Below are 22,987 nucleotides of genomic sequence, written 5' to 3' on the forward strand. Positions count from 1 at the left end.
CAAACTCTGCTTGCAAGCTTATCATGATTTTTGCCCTTAGTTACTTGTCTTAACCCAAAATAGGTTTACTCCAAAGCTGCATTGTGTTTAAGATGGCTTGTAGACAAACAAATTGACACATCTTGATTTTAGATTTTTATTTTGAAAATCCACAAGCAAAATGTACACAGTTTCATAGAAATGTAACAGATATTTCTCATTTTGAAATTGTCTTTCTGTCTGATTTAAGATAAAATTCAACTTTATTTGGCACTTACTTTACTTTATTTATTTCACTTATTTAACATTTTGAGATGAGATAACATGTTAACAAGTTGAACTCTTTTTGACAGAATGTTAAAATTAAGTGAAATAAAAGTGACTGCTCAAAAGGTACTCAATTGGTGGAACGACCCGCACACTGTCCTCCTCCCTTCCACCCTAGACTCCCTGCCAACAAGGTATCTCACGCCACACTCAGTTTGGCTCTCCGTTACCCTGCCTGTCAAAGGGTGTGATGCTCTCTTGGTTGGTAGGGTGTCCATGGCCTTCTCAGCTTTTCTCTTCCTTGGAGAAAATGCCAGTGTGAGGCCTTTATCCTGTGGAACATGTGCCTTTTTCTGCAGTAGGCTTTGCAGAGATGAAGACAGGTTAAATCAAATCAAATGTATTTATATAGCCCTTCTTACATCAGCTGATATCTCAAAGTGCTGTACAGAAACCCAGCCTAAAACCCCAAACAGCAAGCAATGCAGGTGTAGAAGCACGGTGGCTAGGGAAAAACTCCCTAGAAAGGCCAAAACCTAGGAAGAAACCTAGAGAGGAACCAGGCTATGAGGGGTGGCCAGTCCTCTTCTGGCTGTGCCGGGTGGAGATAACAGAACATGGCCAATATGTTCAAATGTTCATAAATGACCAGCATGGTCAAATAATAATAATCACAGTAGTTGTCGAGGGTGCAGCAAGTCAGCACCTCAGAAGTAAATGTCAGTTGGCTTTTCCTAGCCGATCATTAAGAGTATCTCTGCCGCTCCTTCTGTCTCTAGAGAGTTAACAACAGCAGGTCTGGGACAGGTAACACGTCCAGTGAACAGGTCAGGGTTCCATAGCCGCAGGCAGAACAGTTGAAACTGGAGCAGCAGCACAGCCAGGTGGACTGGGGACAGCAAGGAGTCATCATGCCAGGTAGTCCTGAGGCATGGTCATAGGGCTCAGGTCCTCCAAGAGAGAGAAAGAAAGAGAGAGAATTAGAGAGAGCATACTTAAATTCACACAGGACACTGGATAAGACAGGAGAAGTACTCCAGATATAACAAACTGACCCTAGCCCCCTGACACATAAACTACTGCAGCATAAATACTGGAGGCTGAGACAGGAGGGGTCAGGAGACACTGTGGCCCCATCCGATGATACCCCCAGACAGGGCCAAACAGGAAGGATATAACCCCACCCACTTTGCCAAAGCACAGCCCCCACACCACTAGAGGGATATCATCAACCACCAACTTACCATCCTGAGACAAGGCCGAGTATAGCCCACAAAGATCTCCGCCACGGCACAACCCAAGGGGGGGCGCCAACCCAGACAGGAAGATCACGTCAGTGACTCAACCCACTCAAGTGACGCACCCCTCCTAGGGACGGCATGAAAGAGCACCAGTAAGCCAGTGACTCATCCCCTGTAATAGGGTTAGAGGCAGAGAATGCCAGTGGAGAGAGGGGAACCGGCTAGGCAGAGACAGCAAGGGGTGTTCGTTCCTCCAGAGCCTTTCCGTTCACCTTCACACTCCTAGGCCAGACTACACTCAATCATATGACCCACTGAAGAGATGAGTCTTCAGTAAAGACTTAAAGGTTGAGACCGAGTCTGCGTCTCTCACATGGGTAGGCAGACCATTCCATAAAAATTTAGCTTTATAGGAGAAATCCCTGCCTCCAGCTGTTTGCTTAGAAATTCTAGGGACAATTAGGAGGCCTGCGTCTTGTGACCGTAGCGTACGTGTAGGTATGTACGGCAGGACCAAATCGGAAAGATAGGTAGGAGCAAGCCCATGTAATGCTTTGTAGGTTAGCAGTAAAACCTTGAAGTCAGCCCTTGCCTTAACAGGAAGCCAGTGTAGGGAGGCTAGCACTGGAGTAATATGATTATTTTTTTTGGTTCTAGTCAGGATTCTAGCAGCCGTATTTAGCACTAACTGAAGTTTATTTAGTGCTTTATCCAGGTAGCCGGAAAGTAGAGCATTGCAGTAGTCTAACCTAGAAGTGAAAAAGCATGGAATAATTTTTCTGCATCATTTTTGGACAGAAAGTTTCTGATTTTTGCAATGTTACGTAGATGGAAAAAAGCTGTCCTTGAAACAGTCTTGATATGTTTGTCAAAAGAGAGATCAGGGTCCAGAGTAACGCCGAGGTCCTTCACAGTTTTATTTGAGATGACTTTACAACCATCATGATTAATTGTCAGATTCAACAGAAGATCTCTTTGTTTCTTGGGACCTAGAACAAGCATCTCTGTTTTGTCCGAGTTTAAAAGTAGAAAGTTTGCAGCCATCCACTTCCTTATGTCTGAAACACAGGCTTCTAGCGAGGGCAATTTTGGGGCTTCACCATGTTTCATTGGAATGTACAGCTGTGTCATCCGCATAGCAGTGAAAGTTAACATTATGTTTTCGAAAGACATCCCCAAGAGGTAAAATATATAGTGAAAACAGTAGTGATCCTAAAACGGAACCTTGAGGAACACCGAAATGTACAGTTGATTTGTCAGAGGACAAACCATTCACAGAGACAAACTGATATCTTTCCGACAGATAAGATCTAAACCAGGCCAGAACTTGTCCGTGTAGACCAATTTGGGTTTCCAATCTCTCCAAAAGAAAGTGGTGATCGATGGTATCAAAAGCAGCACTAAGCTTTAGGAGCACGAGGACAGATGCAGAGCCTCGGTCTGACGCCATTAAAAGGTAATTTACCACCTTCACAAGTGCAGTCTCAGTGCTATGATGGGGTCTAAAACCAGACTGAAGCGTTTCATATACATTGTTTGTCTTCGGGAAGGCAGTGAGTTGCTCCGCAACAGCTTGTTTTTTTTGAGAGAGAGAAAGATTCGATATAGGCTGATAGTTTTTAATATTTTCTGGGTCAAGGTTTGGCTTTTTCAAGAGGCTTTATTACTGCCACTTTTAGTGAGTTTAGTACACATCCGGCAGATAGAGAGCCGTTTATTATGTTCAACATAGGAGGGTCAAGCACAGGAAGCAGCTCTTTCAGTAGTTCAGTTGGAATAGGGTCCAGTATACAGCTTGAAGGTTTAGAGGCCATGATTATTTTCATCATTGTGTCAAGAGATATAGTACTAAAACACTTATTTGTCTCTCTTGATCCTAGGTCCTGGCAGAGTTGTGCAGACTCAGGACAGCTGAGCTTTGGAGGAATACGCAGATTGTTCTTTTTTTCCTCAATTAAGTTGGAAAAATAGGATGATCGAGCAGCAGTGAGGGCTCTTCGATACTGCACGGTACCATCTTTCCAAGCTAGTCGGAAGACTTACAGTTTGGTGTGGCGCCATTTCCGTTCCATTTTTCTGGAAGCTTGCTTCAGAGCTCGGGTATTTTCTGTATAGCTTGGGAGCTAGTTTCTTATGACAAATGATTTTAGTTTTTAGTCTGGAAGGGCATCAAGGAATCTTTGTGTTGTCTGAGAATTTATAGCACGACTTTTGATGCTCCTTGGTTGGGGTCTGAGCAGATTATTTGTTGCGATTGCAAACATAATAAAATGGTGGTCCGATAGTCCAGGATTATGAGGAAAAACATTAAAACCCACAACATTTATTTAACGGGACAAAACTAGGTCCAGAGTATGACTGTGACAGTGAGTAGGTCCAGAGACATGTTGGACAAAACCCACTGAGTCGATGATGGCTCCGAAAGCCTTTTGGAGTGGGTCTTGTGAGGCATCTGTTTCACAAACTAGACATTCTAATAAACTTGTCCTCTTGCTCAGTTGTGCACCGGGGTCTCCCACTCCTTTTTCTATTCTGGTTAGGGCCAGTTTGCGCTGTTCTGTGAAGGGAGTAGTACACAGTGTTGTACAAGATCTTCGGTTTCTTGGCAATTTCTCGCATGGAATAGCCTTCATTTCTCAGAACAAGAATAGACTGACGAGTTTCAGAAGAAAGTTATTTGTTTCTGGCAATTCTGAGCCTGTAATCGAACAATTGCTGATGCTCCAGATACTCAACAAGTCTAAATAAGGCTCGTTTTATTGCTTCTTTAAATCAGAACAACAGTTTTTAGCTGTGCTAACATAATTGCAAAAGGGTTTTTCTAATGATCAATTAGCGTTTTAAAATTATAAACTTGGATTAGCTAACACAACGTGCCATTGTAACACAGGAGTGATGGTTGCTGATAATGGGCCTCTGTACGCCTATGTAGATATTTCATTAAATATCAGCCGTTTCCGGCTACAATAGTCATTTACAACATTAACAATGTCTACACTCTATTTCGGATCAATTGGGTTTTATTTTAATGGACTAGAAATGTGATTTTCTTTCAAAAACAAGGACATTTAAGTGACCCCAAAGTTAAAAGACTGACAACCTCATAAATACAGGCGGATGCTAAACGCTTCTCTTCTTGGAGAAATTGATTTTTAAAAGGTTATTAAAGCTGAACTTACTTTTTGGAATTTAACTCAACAGCCGACTCTCTTCTCTGTATACATCAATGATGTCGCTGTTGCTGATGGTGAGTCTCTGATCCACCTCTACGCAGATGACACCATTCTGTATACTTCTGGCCCTTCTTTGGACACTGCGTTAACAGCCCTCCAGGCGAGCTTCAATGCCATACAACTCTCCTTCCGTAGCCTCCAACTGCTCTTAAATACAAGTAAAACTAAATCCATGCTCTTCAACTGATCGCTGCCTGCACCTGCCCGCCCGTCCAGCATCACTACACTGGACGGTTCTGACTTAGAATATGTGGACAACTACAAATACCTAGGTGTCTGATTAGACTGTAAACTCTCCTTCCAGACTCACATCAAACATCTCCAATCCAAAGTTAAATCTAGAATTGGCTTCCTATTTCGCAACAAAGCATCCTTCACTCATGCTGCCAAACATACCCTCGTAAAACTGACCATCCTACCAATACTCGACTTCGGCAATGTCATTTACAAAATAGCCTCCAATGCCCTACTCAACAAATTGGATGCAGTCCATCACAGTGCCATCCGTTTTGTCACCAAAGCCCCATATACTACCCACCACTGCGACCTGTACGCTCTCGTTGGCTGGCCCTCGCTTCATACTCGTCGCCAAACCCACTGTCTCCAGGTCATCTACAAGACCCTGCTAGGTAAAGTCCCCCCTTATCTCAGCTCGCTGGTCACCATAGCAGCACGCGTTCCAGCAGGTGTATTTCACTGGTCACCCCGTGGCCAATTCCTCCTTTGGCCGCCTCTCCTTCCAGTTCTCTGCTGCCAATGACTGGAACGAACTACAAAAATCTCTGAAACTGGAAACACATCTCCCTCACTAGCTTTAAGCACCAGCTGTCAGAGCAGCTCACAGATTACTGCACCTGTACATAGCCTATCTATAATTTAGCCCAAACAACTACCTCTCCCCCTACTGTATTTATTTATTTTGCCCCTTTGCACCCCATTATTTCTACTTTGCACATTCATCCACCGCAAATCTACAATTCCAGTGTTTTACTATATTGTATTTACTTCGCCACCATGGCCTTTTTTTGCCTTTACCTCCCTTATCTCACCTCATTTGCTCACATTGTATATAGACTTATTTTTCTACTGTATTATTGACTATATGTTTGTTTTACTCCATGTGTAACTCTGTGTTGTATGTGTCGAACTGCTTTGCTTTATCTTGGTGTAACGCTCGTCGGAAGAAGTGGACCAAGGTGCAGCGTGGTACGTGTTCATGATTCTTTATTTAAATCAGAACACCAAACAAAACAACAAAAGAATAACGAACGTCACGTTCTGTAGGCTTCACAGAGCTAACAAAAACCAACATCCCACAAAACTAAGGTGGCAAAACAGGCTGCCTAAGTATGATTCCCAATCAGAGACAACAATAGACAGCTGTCCCTGATTGAGAACCATACCCTACCAAAACATAGAAATAAAGAACCTAGAGTTTACCACCCGAGTCACACCCTGACCAACCAAACATAGAGAATAAAAAGATCTCTACAGTCAGGGTGTGACACTTGGCCAGGTCGCAATTGTAAATGAGAACTTGTTCTCAACTTACCTACCTGGTTAAATAAAGGTGTCACGATCGTTATATGGTGGAAGAGATGGAAGGACGAAAGAGCAGCGTGGTTTGAATACATCTTCTATTTTTAATGAAGACGAAAACGAAGAACACTTTACAAACTACAAAAAACAACAAACGAACAAACATGATGCTATAATCCAAAATAGTGCTGACACCAAACACTACACATAGACATAGACAATAACCCACGAACTACCCAATGAATATGGCTGCCTAAATATGGTTCCCAATCAGAGACAACGATAGACAGCTGTCTCTAATTGAGAACCAATCTAGGCAACCATAGACATACATACACCTAGACTAGACACTGCCCCATAAACATACAAAACCCCTAGACAATACAAAACACACACATCCCCCATGTCACACCCTGACCTAACTAAAATAATAAAGAAAACTAAGATAACTAAGGCCAGGGCGTAACAGTACCCCCCCCCCCCCCCCCCCCCCCCCCCCCAACGGTGCGGACTCTGGCGGCAAAACCTGACACAGAAGGGGAGGGTCCGGGTGGGCCTTCTTACGGCGGCGGCTCGGGTGTGGGATGTGGACCCCACTCCACCATAGTCAATACCCGCTTTGGTGGCGCCTCTGGAGCGAGGACGCTTACAGCGAGTCCCGGACTGAAGACCATCCTAGAGGGCGCCACTGGACGGAGGGGCGGCTCCGGACTGAGGGGCGGCTCCGGACTGAGGGGCGGCTCCGGACTGAGGGGCGGCTCCGGACTGAGGGGCGGCTCCGGACTGAGGGGCGGCTCCGGACTGAGGGGCGGCTCCGGACTGAGGGGCGGCTCCGGACTGAGGGGCGGCTCCGGACTGAGGGGCGGCTCCGGACTGAGGGGCGGCTCCGGACTGAGGGGCGGCTCCGGACTGAGGGGCGGCTCCGGACTGAGGGGCGGCTCCGGACTGAGTGGCGGCTCCGGACTGGAGGGCGGCTCCGGACTGGCGGGCGGCTCCTGACTGGCGGGCGGCTCCTGACTGGCGGGCGGCTCCGGCGGCTCCTGACTGGCGGGCGGCTCCTGACTGGCGGGCGGCTCCGGCGGCTCCTGACTGGCGGGCGGCTCCGGCGGCTCCTGACTGGCGGGCGGCTCCGGCGGCTCCTGACTGGCGGGCGGCTCCGGCGGCTCCTGACTGGCGGGCGGCTCCGGCGGCTCCTGACTGGCGGGCGGCTCCGGCGGCTCCTGACTGGCGGGCGGCTCCTGACTGGCGGGCGGCTCCGGCGGCTCAGGACAGACGGGCGGCTTTGACGGCTCAGGACAGACGGGCGGCTTTGATGGCTCCGGACAGACGGGCGGCTTTGATGGCTCCGGACAGACGGGCGGCGCAGGCGGCGCTGGGCAGACGGGCAGCGCAGGCGGCGCTGGGCAGACGGGCAGCGCAGGCGGCGCTGGGCAGACTGGCAGCGCAGGCGGCGCTGGGCAGACGGGCAGCGCTGGGCAGACGGCAGACTCTGGCCTGCTGAGGCGCACAGTAGGCCTGGTGCGTGGTGCCGGAACTGGTGGTACCGGGCTAAGGACACGCACCTCAAGGCTAGTGCGGGGAGGAGGAACAGGGCATACTGGACCCTGGAGGCCACTGTAGGCCTGGTGCGTGGTGCCGGAACTGGTGGTACCGGGCTGAGAACACGCACCTCAGGGCGAGTGCGGGGAGGAGGAACAGGGCATACTGGACTCTGGAGACGCACAGGAGGCCTGGTGCGTGGTGTTGGCACTGGTGGTACTGGGCTGGGGAGACACACCTCAGGGCGAGTGCGGGAAGCAGGCACAGGACGTACTGGGCTGTGGAGGCATACTGGAGGTCTGGAGTGTAGAGCTGACACAACCCTTCCTGGCTGGATGTTTCTACTTGCCCTGCAAATGCAGGGCGCTGGCACAGGACGCACAGGGCTGTGCAGACTCACAGTACGCAGAGCCGGCGCAGGATATCCTGGTCCAAGGAGGTACACTGGAGACCAGGAGCGCTGAGCCGGCACTCTCCTACCTGGCTGGATGCCCATTCAATGCAAAGAGCTGGAATAGAGCGCATCGGGCTAGAATAGCGTACTGAAGACACCGTGCGCATCTCTGCATAACACGGTGCCTGACCAGTTACACGCTCCTCACGGTAAGCACGAGGAGTTGGCTTAGGTCTCCTACCTGACTCAGCCAATCTCCTCGTGTGCTCCCCCCAAAAAAAATCTTGAGGCTGCCTCTCGGGCTTCCGTGCTAGCCGCGTACCTTTATATCGTCTCCGTTCCTCCATTCTCCTGTATCCCTCCTCGCACTGTTCCATTGAATCCCAGGCGGGCTCCGGCACTCTCCCTGGATCGATCGACAAACTCTCTATTTCCTCCCAGGTTGTTTTCCACTCATCCTTCTCCCGGGTCCATTTTTCCACCAAATGCTGTTCCTCCCTTTCACGCTGCTTGGTCCTTGTTTGGTGGGTTATTCTGTCACGATCGTCGTATGGTGGAAGAGAGGAGGACCAAGGCGCAGCGTGAAGTGAATACATACTACGTTTAATGACACGAAACGAAGAACACTTGACAAACTAAACAAAACAACAAACCGACGAACGTAAAGCTAAACAGTGCAGACACAGGGAACTGACATAGACAATAACCCACGAACTACCCAATGAATATGGCTGCCTAAATATGGTTCCCAATCAGAGACAACGATAGACAGCTGTCTCTAATTGAGAACCAATCTAGGCAACCATAGACATACATACACCTAGACTATACAAAACACATACATCCCCCATGTCACACCCTGGCCTAACTAAAATAATAAAGAAAACAAAGATAACTAAGGCCAGGGCGTGACAAAAGGTGAAATAAATAAATATATAAATAACTGGGCAACGCAACTTAATCACATAGCATCACGGATTCAACAACCGAAAGATTTGTCATAGCTTGAAATTGAGAGTCAACATTGTGATATGCCTTTACATTGTCTTGTCTTTATAGCAGGCCCTATTTCTATTGACAGGATTTAACAAAACACAGTTATTACTCTTACATTGAAGACATGGAGTGAGGTTCAACGCCAATATAAGCTGAGAAATTACATTTCTAGACACTCGCCTATATTTCACAACCCAGCCTTTCTCCCTGCTACTGTGTCCCAAGGATTTAGGGAATGGGAAGAGAAGGGCTTTGTAGAGTCTCAACTATTCAAAGGCTCAATTTTTTTTATAATTTCAAGAAATCCAGAAGGAATTCATTATATCCCAAACACATTTTTATAGGTACCTTCAAGTATGGCAATTCACTGTTAAAAAAGGGATTGTTACAAAAAATGACTGAGCAAATTATGCCTATTGACGAGATGATTGAATCACTTTATCAAAGGGAAAACATTAGAAATGTTTATCATGGTATCCTTAACATGCAAATATTATCTTTAGATAATCTTAGGAACTCGTGGCAGGTTGAATTACAGGTGCAGATATCAGAGGAGAGCTGGGGGAACATATTGAAAACACTATTTAAAGCCACTACATGTAACCGAACAAGGGAGTTTCAGTTCAAAGTACATCATCATTTTTTTATAAGCCCTAATGAACTTAATACATTGAAAAAAAGGAATATCTGCTACGTGTTGGAGGCAGTGTGGACAAATAGGTTTATCACATATTTATCACATATTTTGGCAATGTTGCAAATCCATTTTTTTTTGGTCTGAAATTCTCCATTTTATTCAGGACATCACAGGTATTATTATTCAACCAGACCCATGTCATCTCCTTTTAGGTATTATTCCTGTGGATCCTCTCCAATGCTCTCCACTTAAATTGATAGTCTTCAGACTTACATTTCCCTCACTAACTTTAAACATCAACTATCTGAGCAGCTAACCGATCGCTGAAGCTGTACATAGTCCATCTGTAAATAGCCCACACAATCTACCTACCTCATCCCCATATTGCTTTTTTAAAACTTTTCTGCTTTTTTGCACACCAGTATCACTACTTGCACATCATCATCTATCACTCCAGTGTTAATCTGCTAAATTGTGATTACTTTGCTACTATGGCCTATTTATTGCCTTACCTCCTCACGCCATTTGCACACACTGTATATAGACTTTCTTTTTTCTTTTTTTTCTCCAATTGTGTTATTGACTATATGCTTTATTCCATGTGTAACTCTGTGTTTGTGTCGCACTGCTTTGCTTTATCTTGGTCAGGTCGCAGTTGTAAATGGGAACTTGTTCTCAACTAGCTTACCTGGTTAAATAAAGGTGAAATAAAAAAATTGATCATCTTTTAGCAGCAGCAAGGAAATGTGTAACAAAATGCTGGGAAAATTAACATGCACCTTCAAAAGATATGCGGTTAGGTCTATGCGGGGAACTTGCTGACGTGGAGAGAATTGCATCAATCTTGCAACATAGACAACATAGACAGTATGAAGGTGTCTGGTCAGAGTTCCTAACATATCGTACAGGTCTTATTCTGTCATTTTTGGGCTTTTTGTTTGTTTTGGTTGTTTTCGTGTGGCTTAATCCAAATTGTATACTTATTCAGACTCTTGAAATATTTGCTCTATACAGCCAAAATGTACCCTTAACATGTGAATGTAATTTCGCTCTTTAGTAAAGACAGCAAAGATAAGTTGTGTATGGTACATGTAAAAAAATAGGATTTTCATGGCACTAGACACCCAAAGTTCTTTACATTGTAAGGGGAAACTCACTACCCTAACCCCACTTACAATAAGTACCATGGAATCTTTAGTGATCACAGAGTTGGGACACATCTTTAAAATTACATCTTGTTCAATTTTTATTAATGAACATTCCATTGTTAGTTACTACTTCAACATTATTCAAATTCAATTAATGTTTTAAAAGTGTATGTTATAAATTAGTGATCTATTTTTGAAGTTACTTTCTCGTTCATTTCAGCAGGATACTGTGCATTCTGAACGTATTCAGACCCCTTGACTTTTTCCACATTGTTACGTTACAGCCTTATTCTAAAATTAATTTCAATGGTTTTTTTCCATCATCAATCAGCACACAATACCCCATAATCACGAAACAAAAAGTTTGACATTTTTGCAAATGTATAAAAAAAATACTGAAATATCACATTTAAATAAGTATTCAGATCCTTTACTCAATACATTATTGAAGCACCTTTGACATCGATTACAGGGTCGAGTCTTCTTGGGTATGATGCTACATGCTTGGTACACCTGTATTTGGGGAGTTTCTCCCATTCTTCGATGCAGAGCCTCTCAAGCTCTGTCAGGTTTGATGGGGAGCATTGCTGCACAGCTATTTTCTGCACAGCTATTTTCTGCACAGCGTCTCCAGAGATGTTTGATCGGGTTCAAGTCCCGGCTCTGGCTGGGTCACTCAAGGACATTCAGAGACTTGTCCCATTCAATCTTGGTTTCATCAGAACAGAGAATCTTGTTTCTCATGGTCTGAGAGTTCTTTAGGTGCCTTTTGGCAAACTTCAAGTGGGCTGTCATGTGCCTTTTACTGAGGAGTAGCTTCCGTCTGGCCACTCTACCATAAAGGCCTGATTGGTGGAGTGCTGCAGAGATGTTTGTTCTTCTGGAAGGTTCTTCCATCTCCATAGAGGAATTCTGGAGCTCTCATAGTGATCATCAGGTTCTTGGTCACCTTCCTGACCAAGGCCCTTCTCCCCCGATTACTCAGTTTGCCGGGCGGCCAGCTCTAGGGAGAGTCTTGGTGGTTCCAGACTTCTTCCATTTTTGATTAAAAAAGAAAATGTATGAACGATGGAGGCCACTGTGTTCTTGGGGACCTTCAATGATGCAGAAATGTTTTGGTACCCTTCGCCAGATCTGTGCCTCAACACAATCCTGTCTTGGAGCTCTACAGACAATTCCTACGACCTCATGACTTGGTTTTTGCTCTGACATACACTGTCAACTGTGGGATCTTTTATATAGACAGGTGTGTGCCTTTCCAAATCATGTCCAATCAATTGAATTCACCACAGGTGGATTCCAATCAAGTTATAGAAACGTCTCAATGATGATCAATGGAAACAAGATGTACCTGAGCTCAATTTTGAGTGTCATAGCAAAGGGACTGAATACTTATGTAAATAATGTATTTTTTTTTATTATCAAATTTGCTAAAATTATGGGGTGTTGTGTGTAGATAGATAAGGAACTTTCATGTAATCCATTTTAGAATAAGGCTGTAACGCAACAAAATGTGAAAAAAATTCAAGGGGTCTGAACACTTTCTGAATGCACTGTATTTCTCTTTGGCTTTTGTTTGTCTGTCATATCTCTTCGTGCCGACAACTTGAAAGGGAACACCACTGAATGGGAGACTTGTACTCTCCCAACTGAGTTTTTTTCTTGTCAAATGTTGTGCATCTGTTGAATGTCAAGAATATGATATATTAGTATTAGAATGAAAGGCTTAAGGAAACTGCACATTAATCTAGCTAATATAATTACTCCTCTAACAGGAGGCAGCTGAGGGGAGGACGGCTATACTAATGGTTGGAATGGAGTGATTGAAATGGTATCAAACACATGGAAACCGTGTGTTTGATGTGTTCGACACCATTCCATTCATTCCGTTCCAGCCATTAGTATGAGCCTGTTCTCCCCAATGAAGGTGCCACCGACCGCCTGTGACTCCTCTGTGCTTGGAATGGAATCCCTTATGCTAGCTAGCTAGCTCATTTTTTATGAGTGTAGCAAAAGTTAGCTACCAGTTATGTAAGAAAGAAAACAGCCAACTTACCCTTTTACCCAAAACTTTTGTCCTTTCTCAATGTAATGAATTTGAGTGACGTTGCCAATTCTTGTTCCCAAATGTACTTTGCTATTTGGTCCTCAAAGTTGAACTCGAGATATGCCATTCTGAGAATGTGGCGCTTCCAGCGAACACTCCCTCATCTGATTGGCTCGGGTACGCGGGCCTTCTGAGCCAGTATGCATATCACACTCCCTCATCTGATTGGTCGAGTAGGCAGGCCTTCTGACTTTGTGGCTATGGTAACTAGTGACTACCTTGGACATGGGGAGATTTGCATGAGAAGACACGTTTCCGCTAAACATGAAAAGGTGGTATCTGGATCCCAATATGGCGACCGGAGTATGGGCGAGTGGGTGTGTCAAAAGGAAAGTAGTGGGCGTGTGGAAAGGAGTGTGTGTGTTGAAAGCAATGCAGTCGACGTGTGTGTAGGAGTGGTGTCAAAAGCGCTCTGCTATAGGTTAGACAGTTTTGATTGAGCTGTGTTTTTTTTCTTCTGTTTCTTAACACACAACTACCATACATTGAGCTGCCGTAACTCAAGAGTCTGTACTTCTGTTGAAGCCAGAGGATGAGTGTGAGTTGTATTTCACTCTTAGTTTAAAACAAATAATTCTACATTTTCAGTTATAAATGTCACGGTTTTCTAAAGTTGAACCCAGAAGCAGACCAGGACAAGGAGAGTAAGACAAAGGTGAGTATTTATTTACAAGTTTGAATGTAGTGATAGAAAAATCCAAGTGACGGAGCGGGCAGCGGAGGTGAGTTGATGGGATTGAATAGGCAGATCCAATGAAGTAACTGAAGTCACCGACGACCAGGTAGGGATGAGATGAGTGTTCGGGGTGAATGACTGTAGACAGAAAAAACGGAGGTGAGTTCAAGGCAAGCAAAACGTACAAAACAAACTCTATCAAACTGGAGGCTGATACACTGGCACAACATACTGTTCATGGCTAACGATCCGGCAGGGATGATCAGGACCAGGTGTGCAGATAGCGGATTGGAAACAGGTGCGGCAAATCAGAGATCTCCCAACCAGCTACGTCGCCCGGCAACCAGACAGGGTGCGTTCCAGGACACCGGAAAAAACACTCCAGGACAGAACACAGGCAAAAACAGACTCAGGAAGCGGGATTCGTGACAATAAAACTGACGATTGTTTATTTTTTATTAAAAGTTGGCCCACTCCATTATGGGTGTACTGTTGCTTCATGCCTTATATGGGTGTGCTTACTGTGACTGTCACCCTGATATTGGCAGCGATGCACTGGTCGCCGGCTTATCGACTCGTGCAGCCCAACCAGCGGATTCGCTTTCCATACACCCACTCCTTTCGACACCTGCTTGCCCATACTCTGGTCGCCATTTTTGGCTGCAGCTACCCATACAAGAGATATAACAATGACCTAGATGTTTTACCGGATGTATAAATCTGAAGCATCCGATTGGCATTTCCACTCACCACCAAATATGGTGATGAGAGGAAGTCCAGTGGCAGAAGATGGGGCGATATGGATTTTGGCCAACATTCTGCTAAATTTGATCTCCATACAGTTTTGTTCCCAAAACTAAAATCTGGACTAAACAGACTAAGTTTTGAAGACTTTACCCTTTTCCAAAGTTTACATTTTTTGTTGTTGTTTAGAAGGAGCGCGAAGGCAAATGTATTTATTGCACACGCGCACTTCAGAGTAGGCTTTGCCTAACGCAACCTACAGGGTAGAATGCTCCAATAAGATCATGCTAACTCGTACTTGGCTCTGCCCACCTCCTTGCTTGTGCTGCCCACTATGATTAATTTGCTTCCATTGGAAACAACATGCTGTGGTCTATCTTGAGTTAGTTATACAAATATTTCCCCATACTTGCCAGACGTTTGAAATCACGTGTTTGTAGTAGTGCACCCACCATGTGTTTCACGTCAGCTAAGCAGCCCCATTACTTATCAATGTGCAACACTAATGCATTTTTTTATTTAACCTGGTAAGCTAGTTGAGAACAAGTTCTCATTTGCAACTGCGACCTGGCCAAGACAAGCAAAGCAGTTCGACACATACAACACAGTTACACATGGAATAAACAAACAAACAATAATACAGTAGGAAAATCTATATACAGCATGTGCAAATGAGGTAGGATAAGAGAGGTAAGGCAATAAATAGGCCATGGTGGCAAAGTAATTACAATAGAGCAATTAAACACTGGAATGGTAGGATGAATGTGCAAGTTGAGATACTGGGGTGCATAGGAGCAAGATAAATAAATACAGTATGGGGATGAGGTAGATTGGATGGGCTATTTACAGATGAGCTATGTACAGGTGCAGTGATCTATGAGCTGCTCTGACAGCTGGTGCTTAAAGCTAGTGAAGGAGGTAAGAGTTTCCAGCTTCAGGGATTTTTGCAGTTCGTTCCAGTCATTGGCAACAGAGAACTGGAAGGAGAGGCAGCCAAATAAAGAAATTGGCTTTGAGGGTGACCAGTGAGATATACCTGCAGGAGCGCGTGCTACGGGTGGGTGCTGCTATGGTGACCAGTGAGCTGAGATAAAGCCCCGCCTTACCTAGCAGAGACTTGTAGATGACCTGGAGCCAGTAGGTTTGGCGACGAGTATGAAGCGAGGGCCAGCCAATGAGAGCATACAGGTCGCAGTGGTGGGTAGTATATGGGGCTTTGGTGACAAAACGGATGGCACTGTGATGGACTGCATCCAATTTGTTGAGTAGGGTGTTGGAGGCTATTTTGTAAATGACATTGCCGAAGTCGAGTATCGGTAGGATGGTAAGTTTTATGAGGGTATGTTTGGCAGCATGAGTGAAGGATGCTTTGTTGCGAAATAGGAAGCCAATTCTAGATTTAACTTTGGATTGGAGATGTTTGATGTGAGTCTGGAAGGAGAGTTTACAGTCTAACCAGACACCTAGGTATTTGGAGTTGTCCACATATTCTAAGTCAGAACCGTCCAGAGTAGTGATGCTGGACGGGCGGGAAGGTAGCGATCGGTTGAAGAGCATGCATTTAGTTTTACTTGTATTTAAGAGCAGTTGGAGGCCACGGAAGGAGAGTTGTATGGCATTGAAGCTCAACTGGAGGTTAGTTAACAGTGTCCGAAGAAGGGCCAGAGATATACAGAATGGTGTCCTCTGTGTAGAGGTGGATCAAATAATCACCAGTAGCGAGAGCGACATTGATGTATACAGAGAAGAGAGTCGGCCCGAGAATTGAACCCTGTGGCACCCCCATAGAGACTGCCAGAGGTCCGGACAACAGGCCCTCCGATTTGACATACTGAACTCAGAGAAGTAGTTGGTGAACCAAGCGAGGCAATCATTTGAGAAACCAAGGCTGTTGAGTCTGCCAATAAGAATGTTGTGATTGACAGAGTCGAAAGCCTTGGCCAGGTCGATGAATAGGGCTGCATAGTAATGTCTCTTATCGATGGCGGTTATGATATCATTTAGGACCTTGAGCGTGGCTAAGGTGCACCCATGACCAGCTCTGAAACCAGATTGCATAGCGGAGAAGGTGCGGTGAGATGCAAAACGGTCAGTAATCTGTTTGTTAACTTAGCTTTCAAAGACCTTAGAAAGGCAGGGTAGAATAGATAGGTCTGTAGCAATTTGGGTCTAGAGTGTCTCCCCCTTTGAAGAGGGGGATGACTACGGCAGCTTTCTAATCTATAGGAATCTCAGACGATACGAAAGAGGTTGAACAGGCTAGTAATAGGGGTTGCAACAATTTCGGTAGATAAGTTTAGAAAGAGAGGGTCCAGATTGTCTAGCCCGGCTAATTTGTAGGGGTCCAGATTTTGCAGCTCTTTCAGAACATCAGCTATCTGGATTTGGGTGAAGGAGAAGTGGGGGAGGTTTGGGCGAGTTGCTGTGGGGAGCGCAGGGCTGTTGACCGGGGTAGGGGTAGCCAGGTGGAAAGCATGGCCAGCCGTAGAAAAATGAAATTCTCAATTAATCAAATCAAATACATTTACATAATTTCCATCAATTCCCATTATTAAAGTGGCTGGAGTTGAGTCAGTATGTTGGCAGCGGCCACTAAATGTTAGTGATGGTTGTTTAACAGTCTGATGTCCTTGAGATAGAAGCTGTTTTTCAGTCTCTCGGTCCCTGCTTTGATGCACCTGTACTGACCTCGCCTTCTGGATGATAGCGGGGTGAACAGGCAGTGGCTCGGGTGGTTGTTGTCCTTGATGATCTTTATGGCCTTCCTGTGACATCGGGTGGTGTAGGTGTCCTGGAGGGAAGGTAGTTTGCCCCCGGTGATGCGTTGTGCAGACCTCACTACCCTCTGGAGAGCCCTACGGTTGTGGGCGGAGCAGTTGCCGTACCAGGTGGTGATACAGCCCGACAGGATGCTCTCGATTGGGCATCTGTAGAAGTTTGTGAGTGCTTTTGGTGACAAGCCAAATTTCTTCAGCCTCCTGAGGTTGAAGAGGCGCTGCTATTGTGGATTTATCGGTGGTGACAGTGTTTCCTAGCCTCAGTGCAGTGGGCAGCTGGGACGAGGTGCTCTTATTCTCCATGGACTTTGAGTTTGTACTACAGGATGCAAATTTCCGTTTGAAAAAGCTAGCCTTAGCTTTCCTAACTGCCTGTGTATATTGGTTCCTAACTTCCCTGAAAAGTTGCATATCACGGGGGCTATTCGATGCTAATGCAGAACGCCACAGGATGTTTTTGTGCTGGTCAAGGTCAGACAGGTCTGGAGTGAACCAAGGGCTTTATCTATTCCTGGTTCTAAATTCTTTGAATAGAGCATGCTTATTTAAGATGGTGAGGAAGGCACTTTTAAAGAATAACCAGGCATCCTCTACTGACAGGATGAGGTCAATGTCATTCCAGGATACCCCGGCCAGGTCGATTAGAAAGGCCTGTTCGCTGAAGTGTTTTAGGGAGCTTTTGACAGTGATGAGGGATGGTCGTTTGACCGCAGACCCATTACGGATGCAGGCAGTGATCGCTGAGATCTTGAATCAAAACAGCAGAGGTGTATTTGGAGGGCGAGTTAGTTAGGATTATATCTATAAGGGTGCCCGTGTTTACGGATTTGGGGTTGTACCTGGTAGGTTCATAGATAATTTGTGTCAGATTGAGGGCATCAATCTTAGATTGTAGGATGGCCGGGGTGTTAACCTTTACTTAACACCCATCCCGGATCCGGGAGCATCCTCATCAGTAAAAGCTGACTAGCATAGCCTAGCGCCACAAGTAAATAATAGCATATAAATATCATGAAATCACAAGTCCAATACAGCAAATGAAAGATAAACATCTTGTGAATCCAGTCATCATTTCCAATTTTTTAAGTGTTTTACAGCGAAAAACACAATATAGCATTATATTAGCTTGCCACAATAGCCAAACACACAACCGCATATATACCATTCGCAAAAACCAGCAAAAGATATAAAATTAATCACTAACCTTGACCAACTTCATCAGATGACAGTCTTATAACATCAGGTTATACAATACACTTATGTTTTGTTCGAAAATTTGCATATTTAGAGCTGCAAACCGTGGTTATACATTGTGAATATGTAGCATCGATTCACCAGAATGTCCAGAGCTATTTTGGACACTCACCTAATCTGACCAAAGAACTCATCATAAACTTTACATAAAAATACTTGTTGTATGGCAAATGAAAGATACTGGTTCTTAATGCAACCGCCATGTTAGATTTATTTAAATAACGCAAGCTGTTTGTTATGGTAAAGTTATTGCGAGACAGCGCCCGCCAAAATGGCAGAGAATAGGAATCAACATTTTCCACAGAAATACGAAATAACATCATAAATTGTTCTTACTTTTGTTGAGCTTCCATCAGAATCTTGTACAAGGAGTCCTAGGTCCAGAATAAATCATTGTTTGGTTTTAGAATGTCCTTTACTCCTGTCGAATTAGCAACCTTAGCTAGCCATGTGGCGCGAACATGCCCATCTTCTCGACGCAAAGAACGGAAAATTCCAAAAGTCCCAATAAACGTTGAATAAACTGATACAACTCTGTTGAAAAAAAACTACTGTATAATGTTATTATCACATGTATCAAATAAAATCAGAGCCGGAGATATCCGCCGTGTATACCGAACGCTTTTCAGAAGCCAATGTCGACGTACTTCGCGCCAGAGAAGACAAAGAAATTTCCAGACCTGTCACTCCAAAAGCTCTTGTTCGGCCTCAGATCAAGCTAGACACCCCATTCCACCTTCCACTGCCTGTTGACATCTAGTGGAAGGCGTATGAAGTGCATGCATATCGATAAATATTAGGCAATTGAATAGGCAGGCCCTGGAACAGAGCATCGTTTTCAGGTTTTTCACTTTCACTTTTTCACTTGCTGCAAAATGAGTTCTGTTTTACTCACAGATGTAATTCAAACAGTTTTAGAAACTTGATAGTGTTTTCTATCAAATAGTAATATGCATATTGTACGATCTAGAATAGAGTACGAGGCAGTTTAATTTGGGCACGATTTTTTCCAAAGTGAAAACAGCGCCCCCCTATTGACAAGAATTAAGCATGTCCCAGTTTAGGTCACCTAGCAGCACGAGCTCAGAAGATAGATGGGTGGCAATCAATTCACATATGGTGTCCAGGGCACAGCTGGGGGCAGAGGGTGGTCTATAGCAAGCGGCAACGGTGAGAGACTTGTTTTTGGAAAGGTGAATTTTTAGAAGTAGAAGCTCGAATTGTTTTGGTACAGACCTGGATAGTAAGATAGAACTCTGCAATCAATCTTTGCAGTAGATTGCAACCCTGCCCCATTTGGCAGTTCTATCTTGGCGAAAAATGTTATAGTTAGGGATGGAGATTTCAGGGTTTTTGGTTGTTTTCCTAAGCCAGGATTCAGACACGGCTAAGACATCTGGGTTGGCAGAATGTGCTAAAGTAGTGAATAAAGCAAACTTAGGGAGTAAGCTTCTAATGTTAACTTGCATGAAACCAAGGCTTTTACGGTTACAGAAGTCAACAAATGAGAGCACCTGGGGAGTGGGAGTGGGACTAGGCACTGCAGGACCTGGATTAACCTCTACATCACCAGAGGAGAAGTAGGATAAGGGTACGGCTAAAGGCTATAAGAACTGTCCGTCTAGCACGTTCGGAACAGCGAGTAAAGGGAGCAGGTTTCTGGGCACGATAGCATAGATTCAAGGCATAATGTACAGACAAAGGTATGGTAGGAAGAGAGTACATTGGAGGTAAACCTAGGCATTGAGTAATGAGAGAGATATACTCTGGAGACGTTTAAACCAGGTGATGTCATCGCAAATGTGGGAGGTGGAACAACATGGTTGGTTAAGGCATATTGAGCAGGGCTTGAGACTCTACAGTGAAATAAGACAGTAATCACGACAGTAATAAACAAGGCATATTGATATTAGGGAGAGGCATGCGTAGCCAAGTGATCGTATGGGTCCAGTGGGTGGTTGGGCTGGCTGGGTACACAGCGATTGACAGTTAGCAGGCCGGGGATAGCAAGCTAGCAGTTAGCAGGCCGGGGCTAGCAAGCTAGCATAAGGGCCTTAGAAGGACGTTGCGATGGGGGAAAGTCTGTTTTTGCCTCCTCGTGCGGTGACGTCGATAGACCAGTCATGGAATTAGTAGGGTTCCAAGTAGCAGAGGGGTCCAAGTCCAATTGGCAAAATAGGTATAGTGGTTCAAGAAACTGGCTGATGGATCCGCTAACAGTCCAATATGCTCTAGATAGCTAGCAGGCCGCGGTTAGCATAATGGGCCTTCAGGGGACGTCGCGCCTGAGGGGCCTGTTTGGATCCTCGGACAGATTATGTATTCCGGTCGTGAAGGATCGGCGGGGTTCCGTGCCCGTAACGGCAGTAGAAGGGGTCCGGATATTGTAGCCGAGGAGTGGGCTTCAGGAGTAGCCCAGGAGCCCTAGCCAGGAGATGGGTCTAGCACGGGTTAGCTCCAGGCTAGTTGGTGCTAGCTCCGGGACAGAAACTTTAGCCAGGAGTAGTCAACCCGGGTTGCTGTTAGCAAGCTGTGAATGTCCAGATGAAAAGGTTCAGAGTTTGCGGTAGGAATCCGGGGATATGGAGAGAAAAATAGGTCCGGTATGCTCTGGTTTGAAACGCATTGTACGAACTGGTGAGAGCTTTCCGAGCTAAAGGTTAGCTGATGACCGCTAGCAGTGGTTAGCTGACTGATAGCTGGTAGATAGATAGCTAGCAGCTAGATAGCTTCAGTTGAGGTATTCCAGTTGAGGTAAATAGAAATACTTCAGAAAAAAAACTGATCCACACGCATTGGGTGAGGCAGGTTGCAGGAGAGTATTTTGAATTTGAGGTTTAGGAGAAATATTAAAGAATGCGAAGAAAAAGATATAAAAAAAGATATAGATATACATGGGACGAGACAAGACGTCTGACTGCTACGCCATCTTGGATCATTGCATACTTAACATTCCATTGAGTTTTGAAACAATCTGAAAGCAGAGTTTCCCCAGCTGAGTTTTGAACAATAAACAGTATCCTGTGATTTGTGTTGCAGCCGTTTGCACAATGGTGTAGTCTCCAGCCCAAAGATTCTGCCAAGATGCCAGAGAGCTCGTGGAAGCTGGTCTTCTACACCATGTCCTGGTCGTACAGCACCTACCTGCTCTTCTTCACCAACTACACCTTCTTCCACGACCCGCCCTCCGTATTCTATGGTAAGCCATACAAATAAAAAAAGCTGCACAATTATTGTCAAGTGATACGTAGACCTAAAATAGTCAGCAGTGGAACTCAGTCGGGCATTCAACTGCTGTTGAGAGTTGTCATCGAATAATGCACAAGGTGCAATTTTCAAAATGTGGTAGTAAATGGGCAGTTTCTCTTGTTATGTCATTCAACGACAGACCTTAGAGTGCTACACTACATGACCAAAAGTATGTGGACACCTGCTCGTCAAACATTTCAATCCAAAATCATGTGCATTAATATGGATTTGATCCCCCTTTGCTGCTATAACAGCCTCCACTCTTCTGGGAAGACTTTCCACTGTTGGAACATTGCTGCGGATACTTTCTTCCATTCAGCCACAAGAGCGTTAGTGAGGTCTGGCACTGATGTTGGGCAATTAGGACTGGCTCGCAGTCCGTTTTCCATTTCATCCCAAAGGTGTTCAATAGGGTTGAGGTCAGGGCTCTGTGCAGGCCAGTCAAGTTCTTCCACACCGATCTCGACAAACCATTTCTGTATGGACCTAGCTTTGTGCACGGGGGTATTGTCATGCTGAACAGGAAAGGGCCTTCCACAAAGTTGTAAGCACAAATCTAGAATGTCATTGTATGCTGTAGCGTTAAGATTTCCCTTCACTGGAACCAAGGGGCCTTGCCCAAACCATGAAAAACAGCCCCAGACCATATTCCTCCTCCACCACTTTACAGTTGGCACTATGCATTGGGACAGGTAGCGTTCTCCTGGCATCCGCCAAACCCAGATTTTTCCGTTGGATTACCAGATGGTGAAGCATGATTCATCACTCCAGAGAACGTGCTTCCACTGTTCCAGAGTCCAATGGAGGCAAGCTTTACACCACTCCAGCCAAAGCTTGGCATTGCGCATGGTGATCTCAGGCTTGTCTACCATGGAAACCCATACATATTTAGCAGATTTTATTGCTGGTGTAGCGAAATGCTTGTGTTCCTAGCTCCAACAGTGCAGTAGTATCTAACAATTCACAACAATACACACATCTAATATTAAAGAATGAAATTAAGAAATGTATAAATATTAGGACCAGCAATGTCGGAGTGGCATTGACTAAAATACAGTAGAATACATTATATACATAATTTTATTGTTTTTAATTGAATCTTTATTTAACTAGGCAAATCAGTTAAGAACAAATTCTTACTTAAAATGACGGCCTAGGAACAGTGGGTTAATTGCCTTGCATAGACTTCAGGAAGTGTACAACACCT

At 45.0% G+C, this 22,987-nt stretch overlaps 1 protein-coding gene across 2 annotated transcripts in view; it reads left to right on the plus strand.

Annotated features, from left to right (window-relative positions):
* LOC129867310 (ceramide synthase 1-like) overlaps window positions 1-22,987 on the plus strand; it is a 72,118-nt gene that overhangs the window by 26,806 nt on the left and 22,325 nt on the right. For both annotated transcript variants that reach the window (XM_055940632.1, XM_055940631.1), the window contains exon 2: window positions 21,571-21,730. In XM_055940632.1, the coding sequence (XP_055796607.1) occupies window positions 21,616-21,730 (115 nt within the window). In that variant the 5' untranslated portion in view covers window positions 21,571-21,615. The remainder of the gene's footprint in view (window positions 1-21,570; window positions 21,731-22,987) is intronic.

The sequence above is a fragment of the Salvelinus fontinalis genome, chromosome 12, assembly GCF_029448725.1.
Source record: "Salvelinus fontinalis isolate EN_2023a chromosome 12, ASM2944872v1, whole genome shotgun sequence".
NCBI lineage: Eukaryota > Metazoa > Chordata > Actinopteri > Salmoniformes > Salmonidae > Salvelinus > Salvelinus fontinalis.